The 24,913-nt window shown below is 38.4% G+C and overlaps 2 protein-coding genes, 1 long non-coding RNA gene and 1 pseudogene across 4 annotated transcripts; 1 reads left to right on the top strand and 3 right to left on the bottom strand.

Annotated features, from left to right (window-relative positions):
* Positions 1-9,603: 9,603 nt before the first annotated feature.
* On the bottom strand, positions 9,604-12,623 carry LOC133881763 (probable amidase At4g34880; annotated as a pseudogene).
* Positions 12,624-12,771: 148 nt separating this feature from the next.
* LOC133881762 (probable amidase At4g34880) lies at positions 12,772-16,938 on the bottom strand. The gene is made up of 5 exons (XM_062320790.1): positions 16,311-16,938; positions 14,816-15,030; positions 13,744-13,986; positions 13,439-13,637; positions 12,772-13,294 (listed from the first exon to the last, which is right to left on the bottom strand). The coding sequence occupies exons 1-5, from the start codon at positions 16,860-16,862 to the stop codon at positions 12,902-12,904; spliced, it is 1,602 nt and encodes a 533-aa protein (XP_062176774.1). The 5' UTR covers positions 16,863-16,938; the 3' UTR covers positions 12,772-12,901.
* Positions 16,939-18,721: 1,783 nt separating this feature from the next.
* Positions 18,722-20,888, top strand: LOC133882621 (uncharacterized). 2 transcript variants are annotated; one of them, XR_009902696.1, is made up of 3 exons: positions 18,722-18,847; positions 19,036-19,233; positions 20,375-20,888. It is a non-coding gene; the product is annotated as an uncharacterized LOC133882621 (long non-coding RNA). The 2 variants fall into 2 exon arrangements; XR_009902695.1 differs by having other exon boundaries at positions 18,751-18,869.
* On the bottom strand, positions 19,358-24,465 carry LOC133882620 (probable amidase At4g34880). The gene is made up of 5 exons (XM_062321832.1): positions 23,681-24,465; positions 22,001-22,215; positions 20,959-21,201; positions 20,637-20,835; positions 19,358-19,862 (listed from the first exon to the last, which is right to left on the bottom strand). The coding sequence occupies exons 1-5, from the start codon at positions 24,344-24,346 to the stop codon at positions 19,509-19,511; spliced, it is 1,677 nt and encodes a 558-aa protein (XP_062177816.1). The 5' UTR covers positions 24,347-24,465; the 3' UTR covers positions 19,358-19,508.
* Between the last annotated feature and the right edge of the window lie 448 nt (positions 24,466-24,913).

Raw genomic sequence — 24,913 nt, 5'->3', positions numbered from 1 at the left:
AATCTTATATTCATACTTCGACACGACACAGTTTGAACCCGACACGCGATATTAATCAAGTGTTGTATTAGCGTATTGCATAGGAAATGATAGCAGAGAAAATGATTGCATGTCAGAATAGTACATAATAGGATTAGATTCTTTATGGTTATTTATCCGAATTGGATTATGTACTATTCAACATTTAATTTTTTATTTTTTTTTGAGAGTCCAAACAAATAATTACATGCAGGTTATATAATCATATTGTGTACTATTCAACACGTAATCATTTTCCCCACTATCGTTGAAGGGACAACGCTTTAAAGGGCTACCCAACAAAGGTTGTTTGAAACCCAAGCAAATTTTTACATCGTGGAAAGATGTTCCACTTTCTTTAGTGTTACCCTCGATAGCCGATAATTGTGGAACAGTATTATCTCTTTATCAGAGTATTCAATAATTTTTTTATCCCTAATTTAAATTTTGTGGTTCTTTTATTTATTTTTATTTTTTTCTTTCTTGAATTTGGTTGAGAAGCAAATGAAAACTTCTGTGAATTTCTTAGCAATGATCTAATCTCACGATGAATGTGTATGATAACTTGTTGTATAAAAAGATTAAATAGAAAAAGAATAAAGAAATCTGGAAAATAATAATAATAATAATTAAAATGTGATAGTGAATAGTTAAAATGGTGAGGCTGTTGGGAGAATTTTAAAAAATTGGCTCACCAAAATAGAGAAAATTGGTTTTTAGCTATTTTGGTGAATAAAATTGGGTGAGATTACTAGAAATGCTCTTAAAATATATATTTTTACGTCTTAGTAAAAATATGATTCGTTAAGAAGGAAAAATAGAGGAAAAAAAAAATAGAAAGTTTTCGCTGATGCACAATAAGATATTGAGATATGTTAGCTGAACAATAATTACACAACAATACTGATATGTTCAGCATTTTTATTTTTTAATTTTTTCAAAAAAAATTAGACTTATCAGTATTATTGTGCAATTATTGTATAAGAGTTGTACAAATAATATATATTTTTAAGATAATTGGGTGTGTGTGTGTGTGTGTGTGTTTTTTTTAACTCCTACTCTCTTTTATGTGTTCGGATTAGAGAATCGTTTAAAAGAAAAATTATTTTCTTTACTAGGTCTAAGCTGAGTGAAATTAAGTGTATTAGGTTTTGCGGCTTAATTTTTTTTATCACTATTTTATATTCTATTTTTAAATAATAAATTTCTTCGTAGTTGCCTTCACCGATGCAGAGGGAACCACATCATTATATCAAGATCTCACTACAATAAGAATTATATATTTTGTTTCCTACTACAGTGACTAAATAAGAAATATTCAACAATTTTTTATTTATTTTTTATAGATACATGAGTAACATATTACAACAAAAGAGAAAATACATAACAAGGGCCGGGCAACTCAAAAAGAAATTTAAGAATGAAAGTACACGGGAGCAATACTTCTGAAGATGCGAGCCCAATAGCTCGAGGCACGGATGCCACAAAGCTGGAGTCACCATTAAAGGTGATTTGAAACGTGTAATGAGTCACAAGAACCCAAACACCATAACAACCGGAATAAACAAGGGGGGAAATATACAACACATAAGCCCATAAAAACAGAAAAACAAAAAACAAAGTACAGCAGCAGCCGAGGAACAGGCGAGTGAGGGTTGGAAGCCGTCCTGAAAGGCGCGTGAGAAACACACGCTGCCCAAGGAAAGCCTCTCGACAGCGGGCAGCACCGGTTTCATCAGGAAATATTCAACAATTTTATTCTGTCTGAACTCATGCATACTAATGGAATATTAGTTTAAGTAACTTCATCAAGTAGAACATTGTTTAGTCTAGTCTATATATATATATATATATATATATAAAATGTTCTTTTCAAAATTATTATTAAATTGAAATTTAATAATAATTTATCCTAAATTTACAAGGGATTTGATTCATACACAACATCATCATAACAATCACACAACAACCCCTCACATGAGGGTAGGTCCCAGTATGTGAGGTCCACCATCATGTGAGAGGTTGTTGTATGATTGTTGTGTTGGTGTTGTAAATTTAACATTTTCCAATTTACAAAATAAAAAGAAAATAAAAGAATGGTCCGCCATTACATTAATGATTCATCACACGCAAAGGAGGAAGCAACTTTTTGTGTCGTGACCAAAGTTCATGTTTTACGACAAAACCACCACCGACAGATTTCCTTCTAGAACAGCTGTTTTCCTTTGGACGCAAGGGAAGAGTATCATTCCATTGCTACCATATTCCTTGATATTATTCTCCGTTGCCACCACTCCATGGATCCAAATATATATATATATATATATATTACAGATTAATCCTTAAATTTTTATTTTTATTTTTATTTTTTTGGTTTTTGGTAGTAAAATTGAATTGTATTGAATTGAAGATCTACATAATTAATCTTGTTGGTACAGTTTCCGGTATAGTGTGAATCTGCACGTTCTTTTGATGTTCTTCACGTTTCTCAATAACTCTGCAAAACAACAAAACCTAGGGACCCTTCCGGGGGTCCCGCTCCGATGCCTAAGTTAGCTTCTGTGAGAAAATAATGTTTTATGCATAAAATTGAGTCTTAGTTTATACCTGGGGTATGAGCCTATTTATAGGCATAGAGGTGGAGTCAAACCTGGATTAGGACTCCTGCTCCTTGTTGATCTAGAACTGCTGTCAGAGTTCTAATTGGACTTTAATCCTTTATTAGACTTATAATTGGATATCTTCTTAGACTTCCAATCTGATATCTTCTTAGACTTCTGATCTGATATCTTCTTAGACTTCTGATATGATCATTATTCTTATCTGTTTGGACCTATTTGACTTTTGAATCTCCTCTTTGGATCGGGTTGAGTGGGATTTATCCCCAACAGTTACCCCCCAATTCCCTTATCCGAAGCTTGCTTGAATAATGGGAATTCCATGTCTAAGGAAACCCGATCTTTGTCTCCTTCTGAAAACCTGCTAACCTGTCACGCCCCCGTTTTGGGATATAAGGGAAACGTGAGTTTAAGTGCTAAAAACAAACATTTTAAATAAAAGCGTGCATATACAACAAAAAAATTTAAAACTTCTACTCTCTTAAACCTTTCTATTTATAAATCTATACAAAATCATGAACTCCAAAAGGAACAAATCAAACTATACAATATTAGGGTTTGGCTGGTTCATCACGAACAATCGCTCTCAGCGAGGTCTACGCCCTTATAAGAAAAAGACTTCGTCTTACGGTTATCATCTGGAGAGGGGTGGAGGAAGAAGGGGTGAGTTCGACAACTCAGTAAGGAAAATACAACACCAGGAGAAATAAAACATGCTATAAACCTTTATGCCATAATCTTTAGTCATTTTCATAATGACAGATTTATTCTACTCACTGTTTAGAATTAATTTCACATATGATGAATTGCATAAAGTAAATTGAATTACCACCTAAACCAATAGTATATTGATTTTAATTTATTTTAGATGATTTAAGTGTTTTTGAATATATTAAGATTACGATGATGTTTAGAAGTATGAATATGTGATTTTAGACTGAGTATAAGTTAGATTCAAGTTATGAAAAATTGTCTGAAAAGTGATATGCTAGGCTGTTTATGTTTTATAAGAAAACACATATTTAAGCATGATTCATAAATGAAATGTATTGTTTTAGGACAGGTGGCATAGCATATGAACAATTAAAAAGAATTGTAGAATATGAATAATGATATAAGAATGACAGTTTATAAATGAGAATGACAGTTTATTATGATCCAGTATATTCTTTTTATCAGTTTTCTCTTTAATCCTTTCTCTGTGGTTTAACCTCTTATAGACTCTACACCGCCAATTCCCGTGAGCGGCGCACGTTGGCTTTGTCCAAAGGACTTATAGACTCAGCCTGTCGTCACAGAGAAGAGTCGCCGGGTTGGGGGTCTTCCCTAGGTGAAGGCCAACCTCGGATGGTAGCACACACCGACTTGCGGTATGCTTGCCATGCTACCCTATGGGTACCAATCCTAACTGTAGTAGTGCCTCAATGTTAAACAATTACTGCACATGAACGTTTTCTGTAATACTGTAGGCTCTGCTTTATCTGTAAACTTTATTTCAAAACTGTAAGAGCTGATTTTATAACTGTAGTCATGTGCAGAATTTAACTTTAGATTCTCTTTTCTTTCAAAACTGTATTCATAAATAGAGTCATTTATTTTGGAATGCTCTATAGTCATAACTTTCAAATGCTCTCTTTTTCATCATTGCATATTTCATAACTTTGAAATGCTCTCAATTATGACTGTAATTATGCATAAATTATAACTTTAAAATATGCTCTTAATCATATCTGTGAGTATGCATAATTCAAAATTTTAAAATGCTCTTGGTCTTAACTATAATTATGCATAAATCATAATTCTTAAAAATGCTCTTAACCAAAACTGTGATTTGTGCTCAAAATTCTTAAATAATATCATATGAGTAATAAAGCTTGGCATTAAAAATCGCATGAGCAACACTTTGTAAAATTCCCCAACACTTTTTCAAAAGATTTATAATAAAATCTTGTTGGGGTTTTTCGGTGTTGTATCCCCTTACCTGGACTTTCCATTAGCGTCAAGGTCGAGCTTCTACCTAAATAAAACATAAGGATGAATTTAGCTGAGCGTTCTGAAATTCAGTTTCAAAGACTTAAAATAAATTATCCTATATAAATATACTTACAAAAATAATCATCCTTCTTTTTTTTTTTTTCTTTTTTTTTTTTTTTTTTTTTTTTTCTTTCTTATACAATCTTTCTCCATTATTAGTCTAACACTTAAATCCATCTTCTCTAAAAAAAAAAATACTAATATTTCCAATAAAACCAAATTATTATTAAGGAACATTAATCCTAACACCAAATCTCTCAAAAATCAAAACTTAACTCAAACATCCAGTTTTCTTCACTACACAGTCTATTTCAAACCCAAATAAACACCCACTCAGTTGATCAAGGAGCCCGTACACCTAACACCAAATTTATCAAATCTATCATAAAACAGGGAATACATTTCAGTAAATCCCACATCCAGAAACATTACAATACTAAAACACTAACCGGATTACTTAAATACACGAAATACACTATATCATAACATAAACATATTATACCCCCCTGAAACCACAATCAATCCAAAATTCACCAAGTGATCACAGCAACATTCAACACTCAACTCACGGCTCAACCAAAACAGGGAGGAGAAACACCACACAGAGGTTCCACCCAAATCCACAACTACACAATCCCACTGACCGAAACACCACATCACAGTACACACAGCCGTCCAAAATCTCCATCAACAGAGAACATGGAATTTTAACCCAAATCATCAACTCCAAATTTTACCCATCAAAGACTAAACAAAATCAACAAGATTAAACCAAGAAATTAATCTAGTTTTTACAAAACTGCTTACTTTGGGGATTTCTCAAAAATCCACCGGAAAACCATGCTGAAACAGCCGGAAAACCAGTACTGGAAGTCGCCGAATTTCCGGCCAGAACCGCCGGAAATTGCGCCGGACTCCGCCTCCGAAGAATCGGGTTCTCCTCTCGGGTCTGATGGGTCACCGGGTCGGGTTTTGGATCAGGGCTTCGGGTCTTCGTGGATCGGCCGGAAAAATCGTCTAAGCCCGCCGGAAATCGGCGTCTAGCTGCCGGACATGGAGAATCGGACCTCCGGAAGGTTCGGGTCGCACGGTTTCTCTCGGATCCGTCTGGTTTGGCTCGCGGGTCGCTTGAGTCCTCCACGATCGGCCGGAAATCGGCCTGGGCTCCACCGGAAATGCACTGCCTCGCCGGGTTTCAGTTCTGGCCACCGGAGCTGCGCCACCTGCGTCGACGGGTCACGGCCTCTCTTCCCTCTTCGTCTCTCTTATGCTCGGTCTCTCTCTCTCTCTCTCTCTCATCTCTCTAGTCTCTCAATCTCAATCTCTCTCTCTCTCGTCTCTGTTTCTCTCCTCTCAAGCTTCCTCTCTGTTCTCGAGTAGAAGAAGAACGAAAGAAGAAAGAAAGAATAACGAAGAAGGAAGGAGAAACAAGACCAAAAAGAAAATAGAAGAGCAGAAAATTTTAAAAGAATAATTAAACTTGCCGTGCAAGTTCTTCCTCTCTTTTTTTAACTAAGGTTAAATTTTATCCTAGTTAGATTAACCTAAGTTAATCTTTTAAAAAAAATCTAGTTAACCCATAGTTAACTTTTATCTAGTTAAATTAACTAAAGTTACTTTTTAATAAAAACAAATTAATAATCATAGGTATTTTTATTTGTTTTAAAAAAAATATGTTGTCTAATAAAAATTTGGGGTATTACATAACCTGCAAAACCTGAGGGTTAAATCTTACCCCCCATTCTTCTTGCTCTCGGCTAGGACTGATCCGGGACTCTCGGCTAGGACTGATCCGAGAGTTTTCTTCTTGGTCTCGGCTAGGACTGATCCGAGACTCTCGGCTAGGACTGATCCGAGAGTTTTCTTCTTGCTCTCGGCTAGGACTGATCCGAGAGGCTCCTTCTCGGCTAGGACTGGTCCGAGAAGTTTCTTCTTGCTCTCGGCTAGGACTGATCCGAGAGGCTCCTTCTCGGCTAGGACTGATCCGAGAAGTTTCTTCTTGCTTTCGGCTAGGACTGATCCGAGAGGCTCCTTCTCGGCTAGGACTGATCCGAGAAGTTTCTTCTTGCTCTCGGCTAGGACTGATCCGAGAGGCTCCTTCTCGGCTATGACTGATCCGAGAAGTTTTTTCTTGCTCTCGGCTAGGACTGATCCGAGAGGCTCCTTCTCGGCTAGGACTGATCCGAGAAGTTTCTTCTTGCTCTCGGCTAGGACTGATCCGAGAGGCTCCTTCTCGGCTAGGACTGATCCGAGAGTTTTTGCCTGCAAAAGAAGCGATATCAACGGGTTCCCGGTCCCTAGACCGGGAACACTCCGATGCTTAAGTCAGCTTTATTCATTTATTCTGAAAATACTTATTCCCAAAATCTGGGGAATTTTCTGTCTAGTCTGAATTAAAAATAAAAGTCTAGTTCTTTGTAAATATAAATACTAAAAAATAAAAGCAAGCCTGAAATTCCCGAGAGTCCTTTTTATGGGATCACGGGCAGATACTGTTGTTGCCTCGGCTCTCTATGCCTAGGGCTTCTGCTTCCTCGGTCTTCTCTTCTTTCTATGTCATCTCGGGGATCATTCTCTTGATGCCTCTCGCCTAGTTGAGGACGGTCTCGGGGATAGTAATCCCGTGGCTGCTGATCTCAGGGCTGATAGTCCTGATGATTCCGAGGCCTGTTATTTGGTTTTTCTCCCAAGAACCGAACCAGCTTGCCATTCTTTATGAATTCTTCTATTAACAACCTTAGGGTTACGCACCCCTCGGTGTAATGACCTGCTTGTTTATGGAAATCACAATACTTCCCTGCATTCCTATAAGGAGGATTACCTGGTATCTTTTGCGGTTCCCGAAATGCCGGATCTCTCTTGATCTCCATGAGGACTTCTGATATCTCGGCATTGAGAGGTGTAAAGTTATAATCTTTGAACTTCTTTACCTGCCTATGCTCTTCCCCATCTGCTTTTCTGAATTCTTTCCTTTTCTTTTCTGGGGCTGTCTCTTGGGGTAGTCTAGAACTGGCCATAGACTTCAGCGTCTCTTCCTGATTAATGAATTCTTCTACCTTATCCATGAGGCCCTGCAAGGTACTCGGTTGCTTCCGGATCAACTTCTTCATCAAAGGCTCCTCGGGTGAAATTCCCTGATAAATGGCAGCAAAGATCATATCCTCGGTCGGATCTTCGACCGTAGCGTTCTCTCGGTTGAACCGAGCCATAAACTCCTTAAGACTCTCGTTGCCCTGCTGGTGCAATGATAGCAAATATCCCGAAGGCTTCTTCCTTGTCCGGAAAGCCAAGAACTCCGTTAGGAATATCTTGGACAATTCCTTGAACTGATCAACGGAATTCGGGGGCAGCTTCCTGAACCAGTCTCGGGCATTCCCCGAAAGAGTAAGAGGGAAGGCCCGACATGCTACTTCATCGGGTGTCCCGTGAAGGTCTAGATGAGCTTTGAAATTCTCTAGGTGATCCAAGGGATCTCTGTCTCCTGCATAACTTAGAATTTGGGGTACCTTAAACTTCTCAGGAAGCCAATAGTCTGCTACCCGTTTGGTGAAAGGTGAGTCTGTACCCATCAAGAGCTTGTCCACCATTACGGATCTGCTTTTGTCCTTTCTTTCCATCTCCATGTACGTGCACCTTCTCTCCAGCTCGGCAATAACTCTGCTCAGATCTCCTTGGCGGTCATCCTCCCTCCGAGGATTAGTGTTGCTGTTGTGATCTTCTTCCTCTCGCTCATCCCTGTTCATCTCGGGATTGGGCTGTTCCGGCCTCCTGCGCAGCAACTCGGCATTCCGCTGTGTTAAGGATTCAATCTGGGCTTCCAACGCTGCTATGCGATCTTGATCTCCACCCCCGGGGGGGGGGGGGGGGGGGGGGTTCGGTGGAGGCTGCTGATTATTCTGAATACCTGGCTCCATTCGGACTATGGGCTCTCGGTTGGTCTGGCTTCCGGAACGTGTGTTCATCACCATGCTGGATCTTATTTTTCTTTTATGAGAAACGAATAATCGTTTCCCACAGACGGCGCCAAACTGTTGGTACAGTTTCCGGTATAGTGTGAATCTGCACGTTCTTTTGATGTTCTTCACGCTTCTCAATAACTCTGCAAAACAACAAAACCTAGGGACCCTTCCGGGGGTCCCGCTCCGATGCCTAAGTTAGCTTCTGTGAGAAAATAATGCTTTATGCATAAAATTGAGTCTTAGTTTATACCTGGGGTATGAGCCTATTTATAGGCATAGAGGTGGAGTCAAACCTAGATTAGGACTCCTGCTCCTTGTTGATCTAGAACTGCTGTCAGAGTTCTAATTGGACTTTAATCCTTTATTAGACTTATAATTGGATATCTTCTTAGACTTCCAATCTGATATTTTCTTAGACTTCTGATCTGATATCTTCTTAGACTTCTGATATGATCATTATTCTTATCTGTTTGGACCTATTTGACTTTTGAATCTCCTCTTTGGATCGGGTTGAGTGGGATTTATCCCCAACAAATCTAACATGTTTTTGTCTCTCCTATCACTATTATAAAAACCAATCCTTGATGAATTATTGTAAGGAGACGGGGGAAAAGAAAAAAGGACAAGAAAATCCTTAAGGAAAGAGGAATGGCTAACCCCCCAGCCACCTCTTGGGGTAGCTGGTGGACCATCCCATCTAAGGGTAGCTAGCCACTTTTCATTTTATTTTTTTATTAAAAGAAAAATAATTTTTTAAGTTTTTTATTTTTTTTTTAGTTGTTTAGTTTTATATATTTTATTCTTATATTTATATTTTTTTTATTAGGAGTGACACTTGTCATTTTATTGGCGCTGAAATGACACATTAATAAAATTCGTTAAGTTCTTTTACAGAATTTGACTGCACTTCTGAGTTCATTTTGATACCATATGTAGCTAATTATAAATCAAGTAAATCACATGGACTAATTTTGTATTTTTTTTTTTTCCATTAGAAAAAGCATCACGACACATAATATTTTTTATAAACTAAGCTGGATGAATTTCCTTCGACCTAATTTGAAAGAAAACTCAATCCGATTGTAAAAAGTTAGAATGGCAGAGGCTTCCTGATCTTTGATGCTTGCTCAAAGCCATAAGCGATCTCAATCAACTTTCGCTCCGAACCTTTTAAGCCCCCAAAGCAAATGCCAATTGGCGCCCCTGTAATATCATATCCAGCTGGGACGCTTATTCCTGGAAAACCACCAATTGCAAGAATACTACAAGTCTAGAAACAGAGAAATCAGGAGTCACCGAGGCATCTAGCTTATTCTTTGTCATCAACTGCACGAATCCATCCCTTGACAGCCTAGATAAATTTGACAGTGCTGCCTTCTCTGCTTTTCCAATTCCATTTGTGGCTTCGGCACTCAAAAAATGTTCTTGGTCAATTGTCTTGATCATTTCCTGCATAGCCACCCAAGCCAAATTGTTATCTATGAATGAAAGAGTGTGTTTTTTACATGAATACAGCCGAACAAGAAAGGGAAACTATGCTTGTATAGTTACCAATTCTGGGTTTTTGTTGTTGAAGGCTATCACATCCACCATGGTTCGAACTGGGGAAGCTACGAGGTTGTTTAAGTAAGCATCTAATGATATTTTGAACTCTGACAGCAATGCAGTTTCTTCACCACTCAATTTATAATCAAGGATATTCCTAACGTTGGCTATTTCCAGATGGTCCACAAGAGTTGCACCTCTTTGCCTGAATTTGAAGGAAGTATTTGTATCATGTTGTTAAAATACCTTAGCCTGATCCTTGGGGACATGGAAAGTGTGTACTGTTACCTTAATGTCTCGAAATGTCGCTCAAAAGTTTGATGCAAGAAAGTCTTGTTTCCAAAATTGAAGAAGGGATTTCTCACTATCCCCAATCTCTTCCCTCTTAGCCCATCAACCTTAAGAAATTGTCCATAGCCACCATTTGGAATATAACTTGAGGCTCCAATTGTTGCATTATCGTTGTTGTCAATCCCTACAATGGCGTCAAGAACATAAACGACATCTGATACCGTCCTACAAATGGGCCTGTTTCAACCAACACAATACTCGTAGAGGTCATAGACAGCGTGTCAAGCAATACTATGAGAAATTATTAGAAACTTTCAAGCTAGTTTGATAAGAATTTCACAGTATTATTCTTGGCTTGAACTAAATGAAAACGTTGAGAAAAATGATTCAGAAACTCGTGTCCGTTTGGTTTAGTGTTTTCAAAATGTACGATTTGAAAAAATACTGATTTCCAAACGTAATTAATGAAAACACCCATTTGCCTGCAATTTGAAACGTAAACTTTTTTATGTTTTGAAACCGCCATTTTTTCAAACACACTTTCAAACCTAACACTTGCTCAAATTTGGTTAGGAAAAACAAATGGATGTAGATCACCGACCCAACAGTGTCCTGTCTTGGAGATATTGGAATAACACCTAGTCGACTGGTGAGTCCAACTGTTGGTTTTGTCGATGCTGGATTTTTCGCTATGACGTGTCACTTAGTGATCAGGCTGCTATACAGGGACCGAAACAGAGTAGGAATCTCCGAACTTCGTTTCCCGCTTCAAATCTACAAAACAAAGGACTGCCGGGGCTATCCCGGCAACGCCTTCTTAGATGATCAAGTTAGAGAGGAATTATCGAAAAAAAATTGAGAATTGAATCACCTCAATAAATGCTTTCCTTTTATATCAGCTGTACCTTCGTATTCTCATTTATGATCTGCGGATATTATGAATTACGTGTTTTTTTTTGTTTTTTAAAATAGACCTTCCAATTTTTTTATTTTTTATTTTTTAACCCCCCAAAAGTGTTCTTTTTAGTTTTACTCCCAGTCTCCTACACTTAAAATTCTAGTCCCACCCCTTTATTCCCGTTAAATAAATGAAGTCCAACAAGAGAAATAAAATATTCAAGTAACTTTTATATTTATAATTAATATTATAGCATAGGTCACCCAAATGGAAAAGCTTTCTGTGCTAGCAGATTATGATTTATATTCTAAATGCAATGGAGAGAACATACTCTCGAAACTTGACTCACCTTGCCTTGGCCACCTCTGGCACTCCAAGCAAGAGGACCCCTAGCAGTCCTAAAATGGGACCACTCGCCCAAGCTTGCCCTCCCCAAGATGATAGCACCGGCTGCCCTCAACTTGGCCACCACGCCGGCATCCTGAGGTATGACTGAGCCAAGCAGTGCAAATGAGCCAGCCGTGGTGTTCAGCTTGTCTTTTGTTGCAATATTATCCTTCAGCAGAATTGGGATGCCATGCAGCCTAGATTGTGATCCTGGCACCTTCGCCTCCCACTCGTAGTCAGCCTTATCAGCTTGGTACAGCGCGTCTGGGTTCACCTCTATGACCCCTTTAAGCATTGGGTTGAGTCTGCTAATCTCTCTAAGAACTCCACTAGTTGCCTTGAAGTGAGCTTGTTTTGCTTGAAAGCGAGTTGGAGATCATGCACAGTGGCTTCTTTGAAAGAGAAATTGCGGCCCATAATGCTGTGGCATGGGCACCCAGGTGATATTTTAAGCAGAAGAATCAGAGTCAGGGACGAGAACAGAGAGAAGCTCAGTGGTGAACTGGTAGCCATGGGAGTACCTGTGGAAAAGAATGGAAGACGACTTTTGTATGCCTATGCAACAAGATATTCACATTTTTCATCACCATCATCACCGCCACTACATAACGCATAATCAACCATTTTTATGAGTATGCATATAAAAATTAGTGGAAGAACTTCAATCTTACCTTTTCTGAGTATGCACATCACTGTAGGATAAATCCACCACAAAAATTACAAAAAAGATTGCCAATTTTCTTTCAATTCATTGGGGCCTAATGCGACTGTTGACTATGTATGTACGATATGCACATCCTTTACCAACACCACTACAAAAGCAAACTCAATGGAAGATACAGACATCATTTTTTTAGTTGAACAAGACATGAATATCAATCCCAACCAACACGAAAGCACAGTATAATTAGATATGCACGAATCATTCCCTTCATATTTATTGCAAATCAAAAGCTACAGAGATTCTAAGTAGAAGTTGTATAAAAAATGCCATTTTATCCATACTTTCACCAGCGCCATATGGAAATTCAAAGCACAAAGCTTTTTTATTTATTTGGTTTTTCACAGTGACTTTGAATTAATAGAGTAATTTATACATTCAAACTGAACAGAAATTACTTGATCAGTTTTACACAAAAACAACAAAATTCCTATAAACTTGCAAAGAGAAATTCGTTATTAATTTCAAATGATTTGGCTAGGGGAGGCCGCCTCACCCTGCTGGCTTGTTCAAAAGCATAAGCTACCTCAATCAGCCTTGGTTCTGTACCCTTTAGGCCTCCGAAACAGATTCCAAATGGCATTCCATCACTGTCATAACCAGCGGGGACTGTGATTCCCGGGTGGCCTCCTATTGCCAGCAGTGCAATGGCACCCAAACCTGGTGTCACCATCGCATCCAATTCATTTTCCTTCATCAGTTTCTCGAATCCATTTCGCGACAGGTTTTCCATCAATTCAACTGCCTGCCTTTCTTTCCCTCCAAAACCACTCGTCTTCTCTGATGCAATAAAAGTGCCCTGACCATACTCTGCAGTCTTCTCCTGCAATAAGCAGAAGAACAAAGAAAGAACATGAAAACTAATACAATCTTTTTCCATCAATGATACCAATATATCACATGCAACCCAATCAATCTCCTAGTCAGCTTTGTTGAATTAAATGCAATATGAGAATCATCTGCTCACCAGTTGAGGGTTATTTTGGTTGAAGGCGATAATGTCAGCAAGTGACCGCACCGGAGAAGAGATAAGCTCTTTCAGGTAATCATTTAAGGTCACCTTGAACTCGGCCAGCATTGCCGTCAATTCCCCACTTTGTGAGGGATTTAGAATTACATCAACATTTGCTATCTCAAGATTGTCCACTATAGTTGCACCTCTTTGTCTAGAATGTCAAGGATAGAATCCACAAGATATGAGTACATATCTAAAAGCATTTTTTCAACTTAGGAAAACACAGAATTACTGGCTTTGAATAATTATTTTTATACCTCATTGTGTTCAAATGACGCTCAAAAGCTTGAATGACACAGGATTTGTTTAAGAAGCTTACAAATGGATTCCTAACAACCCCCAATCTCTTTCCTTTGAGCCCATCTGGGTTGAGAAATTGTTTATAACCACCTACAGGTATGAATTTGGCCGCTTCTTTTGTTGCTTCATAATCTTGTGGATCAAAACCCGCAATTACATCAAGCACATAAACTGCATCGGATACTGTCCTGCTTATGGTCCTATGATTTCATCGTCACAAGAAATAATCATTACACCACAATCCAGATGTTAATCATGTTATATGTGTTTGTGTGTGCTTTTATGTCAGTGTATATGCATAATGTATTTGAAATATACATATGAGTAATGCTATATACGACACCACTGCAATCCATCACTATTTTAGTATGTTGAAGTGGCATTGCCGATCCACCCTTAGGTTAGCCCTTGTTAAAAGGAAAAAAAAAAAAAAAAACTAATGATGAGCTGACAATGTTACATCAACAGTGGAATAGTGATGCGGTATAAAACAATTGGATTCTCTCTAACATTAACTATGTTTGTTACACAACCCCTTTCTTAGCCTTCAAGTCGATGAGATATTGGACCCGACCTATTTTATGATAGGAAACCCCACCAAGACAATGCCACTTTATGTACCTACCCTTGAAATTCAAATCCCGAACCCGTGCAAAGTGCACCCCCCCTCCCTCCCACAAAAAAAAAAAGAAAGAAAAAGGATCGGGTGGAATTCGATTCACTACGGGCATGGTCCCAAAGAATTGTTGGCATTCAAGGGGATTCGAACCTTATACTTGATGAGGATGCCACTAAGTCCAAGGCCTTCACCATTTAACCCCTTGGGGTTGCACCCAACCAATTCTTTAACCAATTTCCAGCCTTTTTTATGATTTTCTTAAGCTATGTATTGATTTTATTGGAGTGTTTGTTGGTCCCCCACTCCTTTCGGAAATTATTTTAGTTTTAATGAATTTTATCCTATCCATTAAAATAAAAAACAACTTGGATAATAAAGAACTATTACAGGCTAAATATGAATGATGTTACCCAATTGAGTCATGGCGGGGTAATATGGGAATGACGCCCGCTCGACTAGTGAGTCCAACGGTGGGTTTGAACCCCACAACAGAGTTGTGATCGGCAGGACAAAGGATGGAGCCATGAGTCTCACTCCCAATGGACACTGCCACCATGTTTGCTGCCACTGAAATGGCTGATCCGCTGCTCGAACCACATGGATCCCCTGACTGTACGTACGGATTCTGCACATTGTCCATATTTAAGTCAGATTATTTCAATTATTGATTTTCGAGATATCCATGGCTACCCAAGTCACATGCATCAAATGAACCTAGAAATTAGGATGACCAATTTGAATGCAACATTTATGTGCTCATTTCAGAGGATGCTCATGAAATGCAATATATAGACTGACCTACATGATTGGACTTGATTATATGAAATACTACAAGTTTACTTGGGGCGATCACTTTGTCAGTATGGACTTCCCCAGGAAGATTATTGACCAATTGAGCCCCGACCGAAAGACATCACCTCGAGAGGTGAACTGACCAACAGACCCCCAATTGACCATCTATCTCCCAGGGGATTCATGAACCAATGGTCCCATGATCGTCGGTTACTTGTCCAATGGACTTATGGTAAGGAGACTATAGAAGGTAAGGTATCCTCCCATTAATGGCCTTGCCTATTTGGACTTGGCCTATAGTTGGAGGATTGACTCTATAAGAAAAGGATTTGCTTGGGCATATTAAGGAAAGTCATTCATGAGAATCTACCACCTTCCATGTCGGATCCTTAGCCTATAATAAGGTGACAAACCCTAATATGAGATATACGTATCCTTCCCTTACTTCCCATCATCTCAGAAATCGTCCTTCTAACTTAAGCATTGGAATGCCCTCGGCTGACATCCCCGACAAGTCACTCGTGTTTGTTTTTGTCTTTACAAGTATTCTTGGCTGGATTACCGGAGTGTAGTCCACTATATTAACACGGCAGATATGAATTAGCTACAAACTGATTTGTGTCTAATTCCTATAACCTAGTCTAATAAAGTGGCACGTGCTCTTAAAGTATGTGAAAATCATATGTTTTTTTATTAATGCTATTAAAAAATAACATGTGATTTTCATGTGCTAAAGAACACATGTCATTTTATTAAACTGATTTGTAGACATTAACTACAGACTAGTTTGTTGCTAATTTTTATCCGCGTCCTAAATTACTTTAAACCTTACCCTGTTTTTTTTTTTTTTTTCGTCTAAGCAAGCCTTTCTCTGTTTAAAAAGTCAAAGATAATGAAAAATAGAAGATTTGTTTACATATTTACTATTCTAAGATTTATTCATTATTTAATAACACTGATAATTGCAATAATTACAAAAAAGATAAAAAGAAAAGGAAAGTAAATGAGATTAGAGTTTACTTCGAGTTTGGGGGTCAGTTAATAATTTGGCAAAACAAAATACAAGTTCCAGAAAATATAAAAGAAATTGTCAGAGAGAGATAGAGGACTGACCGCGGCTTGACCAGCTCTGGCACACCAACCATTGGGAATCTGACCCAACGAGCGAAACGAGTACCACTCAGTGAGACTAGCCTTCCCCAAAATGACAGCCCCAGCGGTTCTCAACCTCTCCACCACGCCCGCGTCACGTGGCACCACCGAGCCCAGCAGCGCGTAGGACCCAGCCGTCGTGTTCAGCTTGTCCTTTGTGGCTATCGTGTCCTTGAGCAGCACCGGGATGCCGTGCAACTCCCCCAAAGACGAACGGTCCGGGCTGCTAGTTCTCTCCCTATCAGCCTCGTCCGCTTGATCCCGCGCGTCTGGATTGACCTCCACTACGCTGCGAAGCAGGGGATTCAACGTCTCGATCCTGTCCAAGTAGAAGTCCACCAATTGTCTTGATGTGAGCTTGTGTGCGGTGAAGGCCCGTTGGATCTCCTCGATGGTCGCTTCTTCGATCGTGAAATCCTCCCCGTCGATTGTGCTGAAGAAGAATATACCGGCGATGATCAACACCGAGATCAACGGCGGAAAGGGAAAAGAGCCTGGATTATTAATTGCCATTTTCTATTCTCTTTGTTCAATTGGCAACATAAACGTACAATACACTGTCTCTGCGTGGAAGTATAGAAGTAATAATAATATAATATGTAACTTGTTCGAACCCAAATGTCAATAGGAAGTACGAGGAGTAAATATTTACGCCTAATGCATCCTACACAACGGTTTCACAACTGTACATGCAATTGTTGTCCATGAAATAAGAAGGGTAATGCTTGGGTGAAGCAAAGCTTCCGGAATTCATCCGGAAGTTTTGCTTCACCATGGCATAATTGTAATTATGCGGTAGGATTCATGTGATGTGATGAGACATAATATGTGGGATGATGATCCACCCATGTCTTTCGATTCTGCATGCAGGAATCATGTCTCAATATTTACAGAATAAATTAAATAATGAACAAAATATAATTAAAAGTTGTTTTATTTGACCTTTTTTTTTTAAAAAAAAAAATTCAAAATCCCTTTCAATATATATATAAAAGGGGGTGTTAGAAATGTGAGAGGAGGGGTGTCTAATCAGTATTTTTTTAGTCTTTTTCATGTAAAAGAGACCAAAGAGATATAATGATTAAGGTTACAAAGATTCTCTAATAAACTAAATAAGAGGCACACAAACAGAGTGTATTCCACTCAGGCAAAGTCAAACTAGACCATTATTGATCACAGTTGTTATAAAATAACTTAAACAACAGAAAATGCCTCTACATAAATATAAGCTCATGCTTGATCTAAGAAATGGCATACATTCTAAACTATAAAATAACTTTTACAGATCAAATTTAATCTAAAATAAGAGGACATTCTGCATTAGAAAGACTACTACAATACACAAACAAAGAAACAGAAAAAAAAAACTCCAGAAACAAGTTCTCCACCTCCCCTAATTTCTCGTCCGTTGGCCCTTCAACAAACTGCCACAATAAAGCATGCGTCGAATGCTACGGAAAACGTGGAAGCATGCTGCTCTTGATGCACACAAAAAGGCGTGCACTCCTTGACCCCTCTTATAATAATCTTTCCTCAAGTGCACTCCTTGGTTTTAACATGATCCTCCTGTATGGTTTGATTCCTTCCGAGAATTGGTAATTATTATTTTATTTATTTATTTATTTTATCTTTATCTTAAAATTAGTGTGACTTTTAAAATTAGTATTAAATTTAAAATAAATCATTATTAAATTTTAATCTGCTCCCTCATTTTCTCTCTTTTCTTTTTCTACTCGTTCTTATCATCCTCCTCTCATTCTAATTTTTTATTTCTTATACAGTATTCTTCGATCAAATCAGTAATTTTGACATATTCACTATATCTCTGCCAATTTATTTTCGTATTGTGTCATTTATCTCTTCCATGACCTCTGCTGCTATTTGCTGGTTGTATTTTTTGTTTTGAATAAAAGTTTTCTAATCCATAGATCTGCCCTCATAGACGATTTATAAAATGAAGGTTAGTCAGCTATGATGGGTTTTTCCTTACGGCCTGGATAGTTTGGTGTAAGGAGTTATTTCTCACGATTGGTTTAAATATAAAAACTTTATATTCGTGATCTTTGATCCATAAAATATTCAAATTTTTTATTAAAAAAAAATTGAAATAAAAAAAATAGCTAAGTGGTGCGGGCCGTGCGGCAGTGGCATGGGTATGGGTGAGAATTTTATGCTTCAATTGTTTGGTGAACCCCGTTCAGTGGGTCTACAAATGGGCTAGATGGGCTTGGTATGGTTATGTGGGCTTGCTAGCCCATGAACCAAACAGCTGCCCACACAATTCCCATGTTCAATACTTCAATGTGTCAAGTTGGACAAAGTCAGAAAGGGAAATTCCCTTTCGATTGGTGCTTATCGTTTGCACGACTTAAGCGCCGGTTTGGAGATTTTTACTTGTCTTTTCATTTGGGCTATTTAGGGCACTGAGGCACTGAGTTTTATTTCAGTGATTGGCTTGCTTTCATCTTCTTGCCTCCATTTTTGCAATTTTTCTTAAGGTGCGTCCGGTGGCTCCATCAAGTAATCACCCTATACATCATTTTTTTACCTTCCTTCTATTTCGTAAGGATTTGCCGCTTTGATGCTGCTACTGACGAACTCTCAAACCTTGAACAGTTCGTCGGACTGTCGCTTTGTCTTTGGTTTTGCCTTGTATTGAACTTGCTATTTCTCATATTGTGGATAGATTCTCTTATGGGTCGCTCGTGGATCAACTTCCCGGAGTACCAATGATCAAGCGGACGGGCGTGAGGACTCTGGTCATCGATGCCCTATGGGCTATGGCTATATCGTAACAAGACCATCCATGAGAACATATCTGGAGATGCTCCTCCCTCTAATGCGGTGTCAGGTCGATCAACAGTGAAGGCCTCTTGGAACACAGGTTATTCGATCCGTCTGTTAAAGATTTTGTTTCCTATCTTTTGTTTTCTCTTCTTAAAACAAAAACATCAACAAACAATCCAAACACAAAGCAATCTTAAAAATAGAAATTCTTCGCCCGTGTGTTAGCAAAAATGGACCCTTCCTCTTTTATTCTCGTGAATTTATTTTAATAGGTTTTTGTTTTTGCTAAGTCAAGAGGAAAACGACGTTAGTGTACTTTCTGTTCCAATGACACGAAAAATGCAAAAACTTACACAATCAGAGGGAGGATTTTTACAAGGACGGAGGTGGCCTCCGCGCCATCGTGGCTTGTTCAAAAGCGTAAGCAATCTCAATTAGCTTTGGTTCGGTACCCTTTAACCCACCGAACAAGATCCCAAATGGCATTCCATCGCTTTCATACCCGGCGGGAACAGTGATTCCAGGGTAACCTCCAATCGCTAGCACTGTGGAAGCGTCTGGGCCTAGCGTCACCATTGCGTCCAAGTTATTGTCCTTGATCAGTTTCTCAAACCCATCTTTTGACAAGTTTTCCATCCTCTCGATTGCCTTTATCTCTTCCTCCCCAATCCCAGTTGTCATCTCTGATGCAAGGAAATAATCCTGGCCGTATTCTTTCATCATTTCCTGCAATGGGCAAATTTGATCGAATTAGTTGTCTTCATATCAAACTAGAGTAAGTCCTAGAAATTGAGCTAAGGTATGCATGTCCATTCTGTTGGAAAATATGAATTGAAAAAAGGAAAATATGAAGGCAAAAATAGGATTTCAAGGCTCGATCACAACGATAATATCTATTAAACGTATTTTGTCCCATTTCTAAAATGCAAAAGGGATTTGACGAATTTGACAAAACCGTTCCTTGGATACAATGAAACCCAAGTACTACTCTAGAGAGAATAGCACAAGAGAAGTTTGTAGGAGAATAGATCAATGCTATAGTATTTTGTATTTGAATATAACCAAAGTGTCATATTTATAGTGATTTTTGGAATCATCTAACCGTCCAAAATCATTTGATTCAATGGTCACGAATTGTAATCACAAAATCCAACTTAATAGACACCTTAAATAACATATTAATCTCTTCAAACAGCTAAAAAATGGTCAAATTTTTAATAATTTTGCACTTGAAACAGTCAGCTCAGTCGACCGAGCCCCTCCTTTGGTGGTAAAAATCAGCATGAGACGTTAAAGTTCCAAAAGTTACACTGCTAGTAATGTAATAATGCTATGTTACTTTAGTACTTACGTCCAACCAAAAAAACATTCTTATGGGGCATGTACAGAAATTGCCAAGCAACAAGACATAAAATGATTGCTAAACAAGGATGTTCTCAACCATTGGAGGAGTTTCTTTGGAATAGTGACTTTTACTTCCTCTAAGAATTATGAACTTACCAGGTCAGGGTTATTCAGGTTGAAGGCAATGATGTCTGACAGTGATCTCACCGTAGAGTTGATGAGTTCTTCCAGGTAATTATTGATGGAGAGCTTGAACTCTGCCAGCGTTGCAATTAACTCGCCACTTTGAGAGGGATTCATAATTGTATCAATATCTGCTATTTCCAGATTATCCAAAATGGTTGCACCTCTTTGCCTTGATATGCCCAGAAAAGAAAACAACAGGAAGTATGAGGACTTATTAAGTAACTTTTGGTTTTTCATAAGAATCATAACTATATATATATATATATATATGCTTCTGATCTAAAGTATATACCTTAAAACATGGAGATGATGCTCGAAGGCCAGAATGGCAGTGGATCCATTATAAGAGTCCAAAAACGGATTCCTCACAACACCCAATCTCTTTCCTTTGAGACCATCTACATTAAGAAATTGGCTATAACCACCTGCAGGTATGAACTTAGCTGCTGCCTTTGTTGCTTCATAATCCCTCGGATCAAAGCCCACAATTGCATCGAGCAAATAAACTGCATCTGTTACCGTCCTGCAGATGGGCCTGTCATTTCATCACAATCAAAATTCATAAGTTTAACATCTGCCCAAAATAAGCGCGCATCCACACTTTTGCATGCTTTTGTTTACTGCTACCAAAAATATAACCATAAAAGGTTACTTTTGCATATGGTGTTATAAAAATATGATAATAACCATGCCATCTACCATCGAGGGTGCATGAGTGGTCCAGGGGCCAGGGCAAAGGGTAGGTGTGGAGTATGTCTCGGGAATGAACCATGGGGCAACTTTGGTTATTGCTTGATGCAATTAGGACTCTGGTGGGGCTGCGGTCAAGTTATGACTGAACCCACCTATGAAATTACTTTTGCATATGGTGCTGAAATATATGATAATAACCATGCCTTATATCCACCACCAAGGGTGAGTGGTCCAGGGCAAAGGGTAGGTGTAAAATAGGTCTTGAGATCAAGCCACAGGCAACATTGGTTACTACCTTATCCAATTAGGACTTTAGTGGAGGGTCAAGCTATGATTGAACCCACATGAGGAAACACCTGCGGCTCCTTTACCCGTCTAGGCCCCTCAGGATATTGGTTCCCCAGGGAATAGGAACTACTATGATCACATCCAGATAGGGTCTCCACGACTAATACCCTACCCTTTTGCATAGAAGAAAAATGCCATCACATCCACTCCTTACAGAATGGGCATATTCAAAGTTATCCTCAAGCTAAAAAAAATTGTGGTATCAAAGATTAATACGAGGGTAGTACTAGTATCTAATATGCGGGTTAGGAAAAAAAAAAGTTTCTGAAAATGTTAAAAGCAAACTGGTCTACCCAATTGAGTCCTGACGGGGCGTGATTGGAATGACGCCTGCTCGGCTTGTGAGACCAACAGTGGGTTTGAGTCCTACAACCGAGTTGTGATCAGCTGGGCAGACGATAGAACCATCAGTTTCAGTCCCTAGTGACACTGATACCATGTTTGCTGCCACTGATATTGCGGGTCCACTGCTTGACCCGCATGGGTCCCCCGATTCCACATAAGGATTCTGCAAGTTCCCAAAACTTGTCTGATTAAACACATCTTGTAAGTTTGAAACATCCTTTTGAAAAATCCATCTTTGAAAATTTTGCAAAAATCCCATTTTGAACTTAACAACTAAATGCCAAATACTTGCATTTTCATTTAGAATAATGCTACTAACCACACTTATTTATCACACTCATATCATACTACCAACATGATGTGCTTTAAGTGGCTTACAATGTCAATTACTTAAAAATAAATAAAAGTGTAAGCTATTTAAAACTCACTATGTCAACTGATGTGATAAATGTATGTATTACTCATTATTTACTATTTCATTTAAAAACATGTCTTTATCCTCCCAAAACAGAACCCAAGATAAACATATATATATATATATATATATATATATATATATATATATATATATATATATATATATATATATATATATATATATATTACTTAGCCATTAACAAGAAGCTTTGATTTATGAACTTAGATTCATGTTATTATGTTGTCTCAAAAATTCAAACTGTCTAAGAAAATGAAGTAATGCTACTCTTTATACCTAATTATTACAACAGTTAATGTGACATATTTAGAGAGTTTTTTTTTTTAAATGGCTGCATGAGAATTCACTTAAAACATATTACGATAGTCAATGTTAAATAGGTGTGAAGACTGAAGAGGAGAAGAGACACTTATCTAGGAATGGTGGGTCCAACATCCTTTGCTACTTGGAGTAAGTGAGTCATGCAACACCTCACTTATGCGGACCAGGATCTTTTACAATTATTTGCCCGAATCTCAAATTCAAGTAAGTGATTGTGAAAGCAAACTCACCTAACCGGATAAGTGGTTAGGCAGCCCAATTTTTATTTGGTCAAGTGAATTTTATAAGTGATCTCTCACAATCATCTACTTAAATTCTCTCAAATTTAGACAAATAATTGTAGAGGATTATAATCTCACTTTGACTGTCCAAATTTCAAATATCTATTAAATTTAGACAGTCAGTCCCACACCCCTCTCCTAGGTTGACCGAATTTTCCTCTCCCTAAACAACCCGATGCTTTCACGAGAATTTGAACTTCATTGACAAAACCGTGCATTTACTAAACTCAAATTATAAGACAATGTTATTGTCTAAGCTCATATTGATGCTACAAGAGCTCACTTTTGTGAATATCAATATGCATGTAATCCCTATGTCCTTTTTTTTCTCTCCAATAATAAATTGGCTTTTAAAATTATAATTTGATTAAAATTTAATAATAATTAATTATAAGTTCAATAATAATTTTATTATAAAAAAAAAAAATAAATAATAATTTTAAAAACTACATTAAAAGGACATAAAATTGTACTTATTAATAAAAGAGAACGACACGAAAGAGACTCGTAACATTAGTCTACGAGCTATCAGCATTTATAAGGAATGGTAAAAGGAGAAAGAACTAAAGAAAGAAAAATGCGATACCGACCACGCCTTGTCCGCCTCGAGCACACCAGCCATCAGGTATCGTGGTGGACCGACAACCGTACCACTCAGTGAGACTAGCTTTTCCCAAGATTACAGCCCCAGCCCTTCTCAAACGCTCGACCACGCCTGAGTCCCTTGGTACCTTCGATCCCAGCAGCGCGTACGATCCACACGTGGTGTTTAGCGCGTCCTCAGTGGCTATACTGTCCTTGAGCAGCACCGGGATGCCATGAAGCTGCCCTAAGGACCGCGGGCACTGAATGGCCGCCTCCTCCCTCTCGCGATCGGCCTGGTCCGCTTGATCCCGCGCGTCTGGATTCACTTCCAGCACGCTGCGAAGCAGGGGATTCAACCTCGCTATCTGGCCCAGGTACAAGTCAACCAGTTGTCTTGACGTGAGTTCCTTTGCGGTGAAGGCGCGTTGGATGTCGTCGATGGTGGCTTCGGTGATGGTGAATTGCAAGCTGTTGATTGCGTTGACGAAGCCGGAGAGAACTAACAGATAGATCAACGGTGAGGAGAAGAGAGACATTTTCACTTCCGAATGGTTGATCCGAATTTTCACTTCCGCTGCATTCGTGAAAATGGAAATGTTCTCTATCTGATTCTTGTTCTTGAAGAGAGCGAATACGATGGATCTAAAGGGAGCCTCATGGAATTTTAGCATTGACCAATCCAAGGGGGAAAAAATTCAAAAAACAAGTGCGTTGACCAATCCACTGACGATCACAGAATTGAAGTAAACAAGGGGTGCATGTGCATATCTCCTTTGTTAAGAGAAAATCATGTGCAGCAAACATTACTCATTCACTAATCCCAATATGCCTTAATTTTTTTTCAGAATTTAAATTTAATTTCAATCTTTTTTTCAAGGGTCCAGATTTTTTTACAAGATCTAATCAAAATCCCAAATTAAAGAAAGACTATCATCCACTTTTTTAAAGGCAAAGAAGACTTTTTCTGTGTTTATGTGTTTCTTAAGTTGCCATGAAAGCACCTTTACTCAAGCTTATCAATTGGTGTGATAGTAAGCAGAAGGCCAATGAGCTTCTTCCAATAACTTACGAACAAAGACAACAGCTCAAACAATTGTTTTTCATCGAAATGTAAAACTATGATTGTTTGGCACTATCGATTAAGATATTCTGAAATTATCTGTTTGAATTTGAAAGAATTTGGGCAAATGATTATAAAATATCACTTATGGGACCTATTTGACCGAATAAGTGATTGA

The sequence above is a fragment of the Alnus glutinosa genome, chromosome 11 (assembly GCF_958979055.1).
Source record: "Alnus glutinosa chromosome 11, dhAlnGlut1.1, whole genome shotgun sequence".
Classification (NCBI taxonomy): domain Eukaryota; kingdom Viridiplantae; phylum Streptophyta; class Magnoliopsida; order Fagales; family Betulaceae; genus Alnus; species Alnus glutinosa.
The sequence above is the reverse complement of the archived record's forward strand: the minus strand, read 5'-3'. Positions and strand labels throughout refer to the sequence as shown.

Bases quoted from the DNA above. Each gene is read 5' to 3' on its own strand.
- LOC133881762 (XM_062320790.1), bottom strand. From the start codon at position 16,862: ATGGCAATTAATAATCCAGGCTCTTTTCCCTTTCCGCCGTTGATCTCG. The intron at 13,638-13,743 runs GTATAAAAATAA...TTGACATTCTAG, and splicing joins CGTCATTTGAACACAATGAG to ACAAAGAGGTGCAACTATAG. The intron at 13,295-13,438 runs GTGAGCAGATGA...TGCTTATTGCAG, and splicing joins ACCAAAATAACCCTCAACTG to GAGAAGACTGCAGAGTATGG.
- LOC133882620 (XM_062321832.1), bottom strand. From the start codon at position 24,346: ATGCTAAAATTCCATGAGGCTCCCTTTAGATCCATCGTATTCGCTCTC. The intron at 22,216-23,680 runs GTCGGTATCGCA...GGGAACTTGCAG, and splicing joins CTCGAGGCGGACAAGGCGTG to AATCCTTATGTGGAATCGGG. The intron at 21,202-22,000 runs GTAGACCAGTTT...ATGAAATGACAG, and splicing joins CCCCGTCAGGACTCAATTGG to GCCCATCTGCAGGACGGTAA.